General features: G+C 45.6%; 1 protein-coding gene across 1 annotated transcript in view; it reads right to left on the bottom strand.

Annotated features, from left to right (window-relative positions):
* Window positions 1-206: 206 nt before the first annotated feature.
* FASN (fatty acid synthase) overlaps window positions 207-14,860 on the bottom strand; it is a 79,445-nt gene continuing 64,791 nt past the window's right edge. Inside the window, exons 37-43 of the mRNA XM_032764509.2 lie at window positions 13,809-14,051; window positions 5,809-5,997; window positions 4,660-4,887; window positions 3,983-4,203; window positions 3,316-3,414; window positions 2,957-3,208; window positions 207-1,954 (exon numbers count right to left, since the gene is read on the bottom strand). Coding sequence (XP_032620400.1) covers window positions 1,817-1,954; window positions 2,957-3,208; window positions 3,316-3,414; window positions 3,983-4,203; window positions 4,660-4,887; window positions 5,809-5,997; window positions 13,809-14,051 — 1,370 coding nt within the window. The 3' untranslated portion in view covers window positions 207-1,816. The remainder of the gene's footprint in view (window positions 1,955-2,956; window positions 3,209-3,315; window positions 3,415-3,982; window positions 4,204-4,659; window positions 4,888-5,808; window positions 5,998-13,808; window positions 14,052-14,860) is intronic.

Raw genomic sequence — 14,860 nt, forward strand, 5'->3', positions numbered from 1 at the left:
GTGTGCCATTGTTTGATAGGTCATTCTTGATGTACTTACAGGTTTCAGTGTTCCAAAATACCATGTATCATCTTTACAGCCTTCCAACAATATTTGCCAGCAGAAGTTTTGGAGGGATTTTTGTACCAAGAAATGGAAGATTCAGGATGACTGACAAATAAGGAGGCGGGGGGAGGAAGAGGAGAGAGAAAGAAAAGCCATCCAGCCAGAGATCAATTCTCATTTAATTTTAGGAGAGCCAATGAGGAAAGGACACTCTCTGGAGCAGCATTTTTACCAAAGGCATGTAAAAAATGAAAAAACAGAACAAGACTGACTTGGAAATGTTTTAAGTCAACACTGTGTTTGCATTTCAAATTTCCACACAAATATTTTATTAAATTAAAACCAGTTACTCAGCCGCCATCCACAGAGGGTGGTTTAACCAACCGAGCCCCAACCTCAGAACCTGTTGCAGTCAGAGACATTCCTGTCATTGGACTGTGCCAATACTGACAAAATAATCTAATGGGTTAGCTGGATTATATATAATGCGGTTCTGAGAGGCGTTAACGACTCCACTCTAGTTGATGGTGTTTGCTCCCCATGTTTCCTCTGTATCATAGGTACAGCATGAATTCACTGGTTTTCCTAAAGACAGGTCCAGCATAGGAAAAGCAAGAAAAAGGCGTGTTGGATTCTAAAATGTAAATGTCTTTTAAAAAGGTATCAAATCTTTTAAAATAATTTGCCACTGAACTGATTACTTGGCTAACATGTAGAATTTCCAGTCTCAGTGAGGAGAGGATGAGTGCACACAGGGATGGCCCTAGGCTTAGCCAGGTGTGGTGCTAAATAAGATATGCAGGGGTGTTAGGCAGACAGCTATAACCACTGCAAAGCTTTGGTTCTGGGAGAGCAGGGGGTCATGAGGATTAGATAATGGTGCCTGTCAATGAAGAACTCGAGAGGGTGAAAGTCTCAGAGTTAATTTTTTTAAAGTGTGTATGGTTGAATGGAGAGGCTAATGGTGGGTCAGAAACAAGGTGAAGTGGTAGGTGTTTTCTGGGAGAGGGGCCTGAAGTTGCAGAGACCCCAGTATAGGGCCCTGTGCAGCCCACACTTGGGTTGATATACTTGTACAGCTGACCATAGGCACATACCAAGTTACTTAAGGTGCCTAGCACAGCAGCATCTTGAGACCCTCCCTGACCCTCCTCTCTCTCTTCGTGAAGCAAGGAGGGGAGAGACTGCTGCAAAGATGCATTTTGGTTTAACAAAATTGGCAACTTCACCTGGTAGAAGGAATAAAAAATTCCAAGCTATGTTTTGTTTTGTTTTCTTTAAATTAATGATAAATTAAAACTGGGAAGTTGATGCAATAAATACGCAAAATATTTCAAATAAAAAAAAAAAAAAGAGTTACATGAGCCTCAATGGAATTCTATCCAACTTAACTACAGACTGATTCTTCACAGATCAACAGATGTCTCCAAAATCAGCTGCAGCTCCCCTCCTTGCTAACTAGACTTGGTTAATAAGTGCTATCACCTATCCTTTGGAATACTGTTAAGACAACAAAATGATACATAGCACAAGAAAAGAAGTCTACTCCTAAGTTTGTTTTTCACGCTGCCAAAGGGGTAGGAAGTAGCCATGGATGTAGGTCCATGTAGCAGTGTAGAGTGAGAGAAACATCCATCAGCAGGACTTCCTAGACCTGATTGCAGAGCAGATGCGATGTTGGATTACAAGAAGAGTTCCTTGAGGTCTGTCGCAACAAGGGATATATTGCTGGAATTCTCTTGGCCAGTGATAGAAGGTGAGCAGAAAGGGACTAACCCTCTCGGACGCTGACCCGGGGCTCTGCTAGTGAACTGTGGATGATCCCAATAATTGACTCAACACCAGCTCCCTCCAAGAAGGTACGGTGATCCCCTTCAATGACATGGACAGATACTTTCCCCTCGCAGACCTACACATGGCAAAAAGACACAAGAAAATTTTATATCCAGAATTCTAAAGCATTTTAGTTCCACATTCTTGCTGCCTTAGCTATCAGACATGAAAGTCTGAGACAGAAGAGTGAGGTTGAAGGTCTCTTGCTTCTGACACGTTCCATTCTCTGTTCTGACTCTACGACCTTTTCATTTCAATGCTTCAATGTATGCACTGTTGAGGGCAGGCCATAGGGGGCCAGGACCTCTACCTTGGGCCCCAGTAGAAGTGGATCCATTTTCCCCATCACAGCAAGGAATAAGCTGGTGTAGTTGGCTGTGTTGGGAATGTAAACACTTTCAGAAAGATGGCAATTTTAAGGATATAATCTCATGGTGGGTGGGAACACACGCAATTAACTTTTCTTAAGTGCATGATAAAAATCATATCACACAACGCTTGGTGGGAAGGGGAACAAATGAGAAGTTCCAAAAAGGAAGAGCATCTGGGCTGTAATGAGGAAAGGAAGGACGACAATTATTTTTAAAGAAGATCAATAAATTCTCTTCCCCTTCCCGCTGTCGTATGTTATTATCAATGGGGAATAATTTTAAAAAATGAGTGCACAAAGGTTAAAAAGCAAAGACTGTTTTAAATTGTCTCTGCTTCAACCCTCCCCGTACTGACTTGTTTGCAGACTAGTAGCTCTTCAGAGCACAGAATGCATTTTGGGAGCTATAAGAATTAGCAGTAGAAACAACTGTAGGTTGCTGTTAAGGAATTGCTTCAAAATTGCGGTGAGAACTTCTCCCAGACCTCAGCCTCCTTTGAGACTGACACTGGCCTAGAACTGTGCAGCCTCCTCTTCATGTTGTTTTCTGGGGACTCTTCAGTTTTCAGGAAGAGAGAGTTGCAAAATTATTATCCCCCAAAGCCAATATTTTTTGGGGAGGGCAAGAATATGGCTTCATGCCACTTCCTTCCTGCCCCCCAACTAGGAAAGTGCAGCTTCATACCTGGAGCTGTTCCTTAAACTAACCTCTGAGAGCTTGTAATCTCCACCCAGGCCTTCTTCATACTCATTGTGGGTCTTTGCCCTCAGTAGCATCACATTCCCATGATACTTGGACTCCGGCACATACTTGTCAGCAGCCTTCAGTTTGTAGTAAAAGGAAGAAGCAGCAAAACTGAGAGTTTCCCGATCGATGTTTTTGTGGCTCAGCGTTATCAGATCCACAGCAGCATTGACACGAGCTTCCAGGTCTTGCAGAGGCAGAAGAGTCTCCAGCAACTGTAGACAGTAAAGAAAAATTTACTTCTAAGTGAGGTGCAGCTATTAGCTTCTTCTTGTGTGCAAGAGGCATTTCCCTGTAGCTATAATAAGGGGAGGAACATTACCTTATTGTATTCAGTGCTTGTGAACTGCTGAATGAAGGCACACAATGCTTCAGTCTCTGCCTCAGCCTCATTTCCTGGGGTCAACTTGGCTCGGTAGCTCTGGAAGAGAGAAAGTGTCACTAATACAAAAAGGGAAGCTCTCTCTTGCTCATTAGATAAGATACCATAGTATGGTGCCCTGTACTTGACAGCAAGTGACTGAAAAGCTTGGGAGAATCCAAACAGGACAACAAACCTAGAAACCACACAAAGAGTACAGGTGATCTCCATGTGGATGTTACTGGGGGACTGACCAATTGCCAATATTTTAGGGTCCTTTAGAGAGCTTTATGCCAGCCAGAAGGGAGGATATGGGGGTGCTAGGAGGCCTAGCCAGGTTAGGACCCTTGCTTGTAGCATAAGAACATGTTGGAAGCTTCAGTAACTTGAAACAAACAGGCTAATTCCACCATTTGTTATAGGACATATGAATCAGCACTTGCATCCTAGTCAGCTCATGGAGCAGAGCTACTGTTTTACACGGTCACGTACACCTCCTTGTCAGCTATTTTTTTTCCTGGACATTTTTTTTTTTTTTTTAAAGGCTCAGGTCACAAGGAAGGCTCTCAAATCATTAACATTGGTGAGAGACAGGATGGACTCTGAAGATTCCCTTGGAATCTCTTACCTGCGTGTATGCTGCCACATAGGAGTGAGACCCATCAAACAGGAAGAGGCTGTTGAGTGAATGGGAGGGGTTCTGCTGAGCTTGCAGCTGGGAGCACATTTCAAAGGCTACACAGGCTCCAAAGGAGTATCCTGCAATGCGATAGGGTCCCTCAGGCTGCACCTGCTTTATACAGTCAATGTAATAGGCTGCCAGGCTCTGTATACTGTCCAGGGGAGCAGCTAGGAAGAGGAAGCAAATATTGGAGTTAGGAACAGGTTGAAATCAGAGTGAGAGATGAAGTTACATCTCTACCAGCTTAGTAATGGCTCCATTAGAAACACTCAACTGCTTTTAAAAGTGTATTTCTATATAGATTATGACAAGAGTTAAAGCTCTATTTCTAACCAAACAAGTAATCGTGCCCCAGCAGCATCAGTGATGAGCAGAGTCTTGTCCATCACTCTGGCATACGGACCCCCCTGCATGAGAACACACTTCCACATTCAAGCATCTTCTATTTACACTGATATTTCTCTTTCCCATTTAACTGGGGATGTTTGTGACTTTTCTAAGTGGACTCAGTCATGGGTCACTGAAGCTTGGAGCTCTCCGTGCAGAGGTCAGAAACTAAGCCCTCTATGCAATGATGAAAGCTACCAAGTGAGGTTTAGAGAGATGAATAAGGATACAGATACCTTTTGTGCACTGGAGTCCATAACTGGGCATACTGAGTCTGGAGGCAAGTGTGTGGAAAACTGTGATGGATCCTTCGATGGGGTGAATGAGGAAAAGAGGGCGTTCTGTGCTCTGTACCTCATTGAGCTGGGTGATTGTTGGCCCTTCTGGATTTACCAGCAGGTTGTTCAAGTCCAATTCAGGGAGCTCAGCCTGGCCAGCTTTCATCAGAAGGGATGGTTTCACTTCTTTAAAGGAAAGGACATCAGGAGAAGCCAATTACACTCAGGGTCAGATTAGTGGGACAGGCAGCATAGTCCACATAGAAGAGAAGGCTCGTCTGGACTAGCCCTCTTGCTCACTAGATCATTAAATGGCAGTGAGTGCAATCCATATCGAAATTGAGGCTTGGTGCCTCAGAGGGGATGTTCTGCCAGTGCCTTGAGGAAGGGGGACTTGTGGAGCAGAGCTGCTGTTTTACAGTCACCTACACCTCCTTGTCAGCTATTTTTTTGCCTGGTATTTTTTTTTTTTTTAAATGGCTCAGGTCACAAGGAAGGCTCTCAAATCATTAACATTTAATTTTTTTTAAAATTTAAAATCTCAAAATTGAAAAATTAAAATTTTTTAAAAAATTTAAATTTAAACTAAAAAAAAATTAAATTTAGAAAGGACACTACCTCTTCCCCCACAAGCCTGGCTTTGGATTTCCCTGTCCACACTGATACTGCTGCTAAAGGCTAGTTCAGGTTCAGGCTGACGCTAGCTCTCTGCATCCGCATTGCTGATGCTATCCAGGGGGCACCTGGAGAGCTGTCTGAGCTGTGCTGGTGATCAGGCAGCAGAGAAATGGACATGGAAGACAAATTAAGCTTCCTTCTCCTGGCCTTAGGTCTTCTCTTAGGGACTTCCCTGCCCCCTGCCAATAACTGGCTGGACCAATCCACTGGGGCAGCACAGCTCTAAGTGGCAGTGCTATGCCCACTTGTTACTTACAATACGATCAGTTCACACCAGGCCCCATTCCATCACCTGTCACTAAGAGGCTCTCACCATTACATATTGAAAGGGACAGCATGGGAGTCTGTTTATTATTTTAAATGTATATGGACCCCAATGGCTATTTTTGTGACCACTGTCCCCACCAAGGCCAAATTCAGATGACGTACCCTCTGCTGTTCCAGACTTGGAGGAAAGTTCTCTCAGTTTATTAATTGTAAGCAGTCGAATCTCTCTCATAGTCATGACAAGATCATAGTCCCTCTCCAAAGTCTGACGTACTTCCACTCCCATCAGGGAGTCCAAGCCTAGATCTGCCAGAGAGCTCTCAGCATTCAGACTGCTCACGTCACGGACACCTGATGAAAAGAACCAGATGTTTGAAAAACAGACTGATGTCCTTCTACCTTTTGGACTGTTTCTACAATTATTATTGAACATGGGTATTATGGTAGCGCCTAAAGGCCAAGCAAGAGTAGGATCCCACTGTGCTAGGCACCACACAAAAAGAGAGCAGCAGATGACCCCTTCTCTGAAGAACTCAAACTAAATAGATGAGATAGACACATACCCCATCCCCAATCCTAACACACCAGCAGAATGAATAATGTCATGTTGGTGACACAGTTTTTAATTATTATTAATTTGTAGTTTTACTTACGAGGAGATCAGCTAAATGAGAAGAAAAGGGAGAGGAAGAGTTGGTGAGAAGCAGATGTGGAATGAAGCTGAGGTGAAGAGATGGTGAGGGAGGGGGAGGGGGAAAGATGGAGCAAACAGCCAATCAGCACAGGGCAGAAAGAGTCCAGTCAGAATTGTAGAAAGTTCTGTGAATCTCCAAAAGACCCAAGGACCCTGCTCCTTCAACATCTTGCTGCAAATTCTCTTCTCCTCTTTTCCCCATTTAGCATATTCCGGGGCTCCATCCACTGTACCCATAACCTTCTCTCTCAAGCTTCGGTTCTTGGGCAGCCCCATCCACTTCCTTCGGTTCACCCATCATTACCTCTGGGCAAACTTCTCAAATGTACTTCACACTTTTGTCCAAGTTCTTATGTCTTCCTGGATAGTCCACAAAAATATTGAGCAGAGGGTGGTAGTATTTGTTTATGGCAGCACCCATGATGTGCTAGGTGCCAAAAGAGGTACCTTAGTTAAAACAAGTTAATTTTAATTAATAACAGAAAACAGAGCAAAGCTAAAAACAGATTTTATGCTAATTTTACAGACCATCAGAGAAACTAAAGTATTCATTAGAGGAATTCACTCATACCTTTCCAGCATGTTGGTAAAATATACTAGTCATTGCAGATGCAACACCCCTGTTCCCCCAAATCATCTCCTAACCAGGGCTGCCCAGAGGATTCAGGGGGCCTGGGGTCTTCAGTGGCGGGGGGCCCCTGCTTCGGCGGTAATTCAGCGGCGGAGGGTTCTTCTCCTCTGGGACCTGCCACCGAGGTGCCCTGAAGACCCGTGGCAGGGGCCCCCCCACCCAGAGGATTCAGGGGGCCTGCGGCAAAGCAATTTCGGGGGCCCATTCCATAAAAAAATTGCAATACTATATTCTCGTGGGGGCCCCTGTGGGGCCTGGGGCAAATTGCCCCACTTCCCCCCGCCCCCAGGCGGCCATGGGAAAAATAAACTTTCCACATCTCGGCACAAACCCAGTTTTGAGAAAACTTCTTTACTCTAACGGTAGTCACCTGGTTCTCAGCATCAGCTAGCACTAAAAGGACTAAAGCTGCATTGAACAAGGCTGGATCAATATTTTCCATCAAAAACTTTTTTTTGGATCAAAACTAGGTGTTTTTAAAAAGCAGAAAAAAAGTCATGGAAACATGTCTGCTTTCCATCAAAAATTTGTTGTTTTTTTTATTAATAATGAAAGCTGAAATCTGGTCTGCCAAAAACCTGACATGGTTTAGGGGTTTCAGAACTGTGTGCCAAATTTTTGTGCTGCTTGCTGTTTGATTGTTATAAAGAAACAAATAAAAAATTCTGTTTAAAAAAATTCCAAACATTTTGAACTACCTCAGCTTGTGACCAAATGCCTGAGCCCATCCAGTCAGAGATTTTTCCAGGTTTCTGAACACTGCTGGCTTCCTTGACCATATCCATAACTTTGGCTTCTTTAGGTTAGAACATAAGAACAGCTATATTGGGTCAAACCAAGGTCCCATCCACCGCGAATCTGTCTACTACAATGGCCAATGCAAGTGCCCCAGAGGAGTGACTAACGGTAATGATCAAGTGATTCTCTCCTGCCATCACATCCACCTCTGACAAACAGGCTAAGGACACCATTCCTTACTCCATCCTGGCTAATAGCCATTAATGGACTTAACCTCCATGCATTTATTGTTTCCTAGAGACTGGCTCCAAAAGGGTCCTCAAAAACGGGCATTTTGAGAAGTGAAAAGGGATGGTAGACCCTATACGGAAAACCTAAAGCCTATGGTACCTCTTTCTGCAAAGCCTCAAATTACTGCTGAATGAGCTTTTAGGGCAAGGCGCAAAGGCTGTAATCTTCCGAACCTAAAGCCCGTAAGCACAGAGATAAACGCTGCTATAGAAAAACGCCTCTACCGACCTCCTGCTAACCATAAAATGAAAACTATACGCCTGACTCTGCCCTATTTCGACCCCACTAACATTCTGAACATAAAGACCCCTCCCCTGACTCTCCAAGCTTATACTCACGCGCAGCCCCTTAGATCAGCTTATAAACCTCCTCAGAATCTCTGACCCATCCTGCTCCTTGTCCCCTCACTGTCCCCCAGAAACCCCACCTAATCACCACCCCGGGATCCCACCCCTGCTCCCTGTCCCCTTGACTGCCCCGATCCCTATCCACCCCCCCACTGAGTCCTGACAACCCCCCCGAATGCCTACAATCCAACCTCCCCATTCCCTGTCCCCTGACCACCCTCCCAACCTCTGCCCCCTCCCTGACTGGCCCCAAGGTTCCCTGCCCCCGGCTCACCCAGAGCTCAGCGCGCCCCTGAACAGCTGCAGCGTGCCTCCTGCCGGCCTCCTGAGCTCCTTCCGCTCAGCCTGGAGCTCGCAGTCCCGCCCCCTGACCACGCGGCTCTGAGCGGGGCAGAGCTCAGGAGGCGCGCCGGATGGACGCTGCAGCGCCGTGCGGGAACGCTGCTTGTTGCGCTGAGGCTCCAGGAGAGGGGCAGAGGTGGGAGCCTCGGTCGTTCTCTTGGGGGCCCCTGCGGAGCCCGGGGCAAATTGCCCCACTTGCCCCCCCCTCTGGGTGGCCCTGCCCCCACCGGCGAATTACTGCCAAAGCAGGACCCAGCACTTCAGCAGACAGAAAGACCCCCCACCACCGAAGACCCAGAGCGGAAGAAGCTCCGGGGGCCTGGGCCCCGCGAGAGTTTTCCGGGGCCCCTGGAGCGAGTGAAGGAGTGCCCCACTTGGCCCCCCCGGGCGGCCCTGCTCCTCACTGGCTCCCTAGAACTTTCACAAGTCACCTCCAGTTCATTCCCCATAGCTGGGTCACACCCTGGACCTGGTGTTTGGATTAGTTGTCAATTTACATAACAGTGCAAGCCACCATAGATCTATCAGTTCTAGCCAATAGCATCCAGTATCAAACACTGCGTTCCTGGGCAAGCTCATAGAAACAATAGCCAAAGGCCAACTTCAAGCTTATCGAATTGACCCTAATATCCTAGACCCAGCATAATCTGGATTCAGGCTAAGACATGGGACTGAAACCACTTTAGTGGCACGGATGGACATCTTTCTGCTGTCAATGGCAGAGGGCAGACACCCATTCTCATCCTCATGAACTTTTTTTTTTTTTTTACAACATTCAACACTGCTGAGCATTCACAGATTCCAAGACCAGGAGGAGATCATTGGATCATGTAGTCTGACCTCCTTATAACACAGGCCAGAGGACTTTCCCAAAATCATGATGGAGAATCTACCACAAATCTTGGTAAATTGTACTGGTTAATTACTCTCACCATTGAAAATGTACACCTTATTTCTATTCTGAAAATGTCTAGCTTTAAATTCCAGACAGTGGACTGTGTTATAGTTTTCTTTGCTAGACTGAATAGCCCATTATTAAATATTTGTTCCCCCATATAGATACTTACTGACCTCTCAAGTCACCCCTTAACCTTCTCTTTGTTAAGCTAAATAGATTGAGCTATTTTAGTTTATCACTATAAGGCATGTTTTCTAATCCTTTAATTATGCTCAAGGCTCTTCTCTGAACCCTCTCCAATTTACCAACATTCTTCTTGAATTGTGGGCACCAGAACTGGACACCATATGCCAACAGCGGTCGCACCAGTGCCAAATAAAGAGATAAAATAACCGTGCTACCCCTACTGGAAATCCCAATTTATGCACCCCAGGATCAGATTAGCTCTTTTATCCACAGCATGACACTGGCAGCTCGCATTCGGCCGACTACCCACTATTTGTTCCTAGACGTATACATTTACATTTAGGCACATTAACACACATTTGCACACAGTGGGACTCCACAAGTATCAATTCTCTTTCCAGTTCTATTCAATATATTATGTGCAGCCACTAAGTAAACTGTCAGTCAACATGGAGTCATGCCAGCAACGTGCAAATGGATATGTATCTCTTCTTATCCTTCACCACATATGACAATACTTTATCACCTAGATGATCCAGTGCTTGGATGAAATCAGCTCATAGATAAAAACAGCAGTCTGAAGGTGAATCCAAGCAAGCCAGAGGAAAAACTTTGAAGAGTTCACAGCCACCATGGAGTTTCTTTTGGTTAAAGGCACACACCCACAATTGGTCACTTCAGTCTGTAGTTTAGGAGTGCTCCTGGAATCCTAACAGATACTAGTCTTGCACAGCAGCATCTGGAAATAATGGTTTCCACCACCTCCAGTTTGATAGAGGACTCCATCCCATCCTGGTGGATGATGACCGTGCCTCTTTTATACACACCTTTGCCAGCTCCTGTCTGGACTACAGCAATGCAATGCAATAACTGGGTATGATGCAGTCAGCCCTTAGGAAGCTCCCGTTAATAAAGAACACTAGCATGTCTTCTCAGAAACATAGGTTACCATGAGCCCATCAGATCTTGTCCTCCACTCTCTACATTGACTTCCCATAGAATAAGTTTAAGGTCTCAGTGCTTCTCTTCAAGGTGGTCAATTGCCTGGACCCAGCATACCTAAAAGATTGCCTAAAATTCCATGAAAATGGTTGTGGTGACAGTTCTACTCCTCAGGCACAGTGGAACTTTTGACTACAAGAATAAAGCTCACCTGTGCAGGAGACAGAGCTTTTTCAGGACCCAGTCAGACTTGGGAAACAAACTCCTATAAGAGCTAAGGACAATCACAAACCTCACTCCCTTCCACTCCATGTGGAAGGCACACTTCTTTGATTTGCCTTCTGTAATATAAACAGAGCAGCACGGACATTTAAAAAAAAAATCATATCAAAACACTACAGTGCACACAAAATTCTCCCCTTGTAGAGAGGATAAGAGAGATCAAACTGCTCAACAGAAGTTAGTCATATCACTTAATGCACTACTGGAAGGTGCTCAGATACACCAATGAGGGCACCATAAGAACCTAAATAGAATAGCACGGAATAGAGGTTTTCGGAATAGATGTTTAAGGAGGGAGAGTTCCTGTCCTGAGGAGCTTGCAGTCCAAGAATGGACAGAAAGGCAGGTTATCAGAGGTTAAGGAAAGGAGAACAGAAAGATTTTAGATTTAGTTGTAGACAATGCAGAAGAAATTACAAGTTAAACATAGATTGGGAGCGGAAGGAGGAAGAGGAGTCCAACATTCCTATTATAGTCCTTTATGGATGATGCTGAATGTCGCATATGCAAGAGAATTAGGAGTTTGGCATACAAAAGTGGAGTGGTAGAAGTACCATGTCAGATGGTGAGATCCAGGTTCCTTTGAGAGCCAGGCAGTAGAGGGAAGAGGAAAAAAGGTGGAGATGGGTAAGACTGCTGGTGTACTGAGACCAATGCCTATCATGCTGACCAATACTATCTTATTAATTCCTTATACCCTGTGTTGGTCTGTCTGCATTCATTTATAGTCTCTTGCCTTATACTTAGATTGTAATTTCTCAGGGGCAAGGACTGTTTTTATTCTGCGTTTGATCAGCACCTAGAACAATGGGGTCCTGGTCCATGACAGGGGCTCCTCAGTGCTACTACAATAATAAAAAGATGGAAAGATCAGACAGAAGATGATGGAACAAGGCAGCACAGAGTGAATGTGATTGGCATCCTAACAAGAAGATAAAGCAAAAAAATAGCAAATCAATTAGTTATGCAGATCATTAAAGATCAGTTAATGAAAAAATCAGGATACAGAGAAACAAGGCATCAGAGAGTTAAAATGAGATGCTGAACTCTAAATCTTTTCCCCCCACTGCCAATATCACTACTTTTTCCTCCAAATCCTGCATAATTATAGCCTTGGTGTCATGTTCCTCTCGGGCATCTGGACTCTTGCTAATTTCTCCTATCACCCTAAATAGTCTATTGTAAAACCACTCCCCATGGATCAAACTGGTCTGATCTTCCTTCTCTCTGGCCTCCCCTGACTCAACTCCATTGTTCTCCCTTTCGGTCTGTCATAGAAATCTTCCTCTCCAACCATGTTCCCTCTCTTGAATTTTTGCATGGATGACTACTCTTCTGCATTCAGTTCAAGCCTCTCACCCCCTCACCATTAAGGCTTTTTATAGACTCTCCTGCCTATATCTCGGACCTCATTTCCTCCTACACCAAATCCTGCTCCCTGTGTTATGCCTGAGGGAATTCTGCACACACAATAAAAAAATTCTGTGCCAAAAAATTAAATATTCTGCACACAATATTTTAAAATTCTGCAAATTTTATTTGTCAAAACATCACAATATAATCACATCATCATTTTCAATTATTTGCTGACAAGTATTTTGAAATAAAATTACCAAAATAATTGAAAATTGTGTGATATTATTATTGTGTTTGTGTTATTTTGATAATTAAAATATGCAGAACTTTGCATAGTTTTATTTTTTTTTAATGTTTCAATGCAGAATTTCCCCAAGACTATCAGGGTTCTACATAGTACAATCTGTGTATGGACAGCTCGGTGGACAGGGGAATCTGGGTGCACAGGGGCTCAGTGCAGGGTTCTGGGTGGAGGGGGATGGGACTCTCCAATGGTGAGGGTGTGAGGTGAAGGTGGTTAGGGCTCAGTTGGGGAAGAAAGTGGGGCTTGGTGTGGGGGTCAGGGTGCAGCTGGTTGGGGCGCAGTAGGGTAGGGGTCCAGATATGGGGCGGGGCTTCTGATACAGGGCATGAGGCTCAGCAGGGTGGGGATTTGGGGGATGGTTCGGGGGGCTTCTGATACAGACGGGGCTCAGGGGTGTCTGCATGCGTGTGTGCGCGCGCACACAGACGGAGCTGCTCCCCCAGTCCACCCAACCCCCCATGCACCTGGACCCCCCCGCACCAACCTGCTGCCCCCCATCTCCCTGCTGGAACCATCCCACCGAGCGCCCCCCCACTCCCCAACACACACACACACAAAGAGGTTCCTGCAGCCAGGAGAAGTTTCTGGGGCTTGATCTGACCCAGCCCTGGCTGCTCCATACAGGGAAGGGGGGGGGGGGAGAAACTCAGTCTCCATCCTCTTCTCCTCCCCACCCCCAGCTGGGACAAATGTTCCTGGATGGCCAGGGCACCCCCAGACCTCCCTCCCCCCAGTTATTTACCTCAAACCCCCTCCCCACCAAAAAAACAACACCACCACCTGTTCTGTGAGATCAGCTCTGACCACTGCCTGTGCTGCTACTGTATCTGTATGCATCTCGATACTGTGAAGTCTTAGAATCTAAGGTCTAGCCTTCAATTTGTGCATTTTTCCTATTGTGAAGTTCTGTGCACATGCACAGTGCTATAAAAATAGTGATACAAGCAACACTCTCACATCTATGTAACAAAGATAAAGATACTTCTGGAGCGTCAATAGATGCTTTTGGACCAGAACAGGCTGCACTCCTGCATACAATTCCCTTCAGACAGTGGCTGGCACCAATACTTCCTATAGCAGATTCTAGAGTAAGTTGTGGCTTCTAGAATTCTCATCACAGAATGTTTGTAATTATTAATGATCTAATTTACCTAGGATGTGGGCAACAGCCTCCACAAGGTCCCGCTGGCTGCTTCCTTCACTCTTCACTGAGACCTTCTCTGCCAGAACAAAACTAGACATGACAGGATGAGGCTGATTCAGGAAGTGGTCCAGAACTTCCAGGCATGAGCTGAGTCGCTGGGGAAGAGTTCCACCAACCACAGTGTCGTTACTGCCCATTGTCTCCAAGACAACACCGACATCTCCAATGGCGCCCCATTGCACGGCCAGGCCTGCAAAAGAAGGCAGAAGAGAGAAAATATTAAATGACTAACTGGAGCATATGGCAGCAGGGATAGGGGAAAGCTAAAGAAAAAAACAGAGCAAGTGTCTTCATTCACTTGAAAATCTGAGGCCACGTCTAGACTACGCGCCATATTGGCGCGTTAAAATCGATTGCTCAGGGATCGATAGATCGCATCTAATCTAGATGCGATCTATCGATCCCTGAGCGCGCTTATATCGATTCCGGAACTCCACCAATCCCAATGGAGTTCCGGAATCGATATAGGGAGCCGCGGACATCGATCCCGCGTGGTGAGGACGGGTGAGTAAATCGATTTTAGATATTCGACTTCAGCTACGTTATTCACGTAGCTGAAATTGCGTATCTAAAATCGATTTTACCCCATAGTGTAGACCAGCCCTGAGTGAAGGGTCAGAATCTGGAAGGAAAGTGGGCAATCGTAGCAGGGACAAAGGAGATGTGATAGAGTAGGGACTGTTTGTGTGGGGGTGAGAGAGCCGGGGAGGACTTTAGATGAGGGACGGGACCTAGACTGTAACCTGAGCCAGGTGGGGGGGAGGGGTGTCAGCACCTTTTGCCTGGGAAGCTGGACAAAGGAAGGGGCCGGCTGGAGGGGAGTTAGTTCAGTTTTGGTTTTGGGCTGGGAATTCAGGGTATCCTAAGCTGGGATCCAAGCATCCTGAACCCCCAGAAGGACTCGATTGAAGGGTCCTGACTGTGCCTACAAGCTCTGCTGTAACCTGCATTCCTGTTGTCCAATAAACCTTCTGTTTTACTGGCTGGCTGAGAGTCACT

The sequence above is a fragment of the Chelonoidis abingdonii genome, chromosome 13 (genome assembly GCF_003597395.2).
Source record: "Chelonoidis abingdonii isolate Lonesome George chromosome 13, CheloAbing_2.0, whole genome shotgun sequence".
Taxonomy (NCBI): domain Eukaryota; kingdom Metazoa; phylum Chordata; order Testudines; family Testudinidae; genus Chelonoidis; species Chelonoidis abingdonii.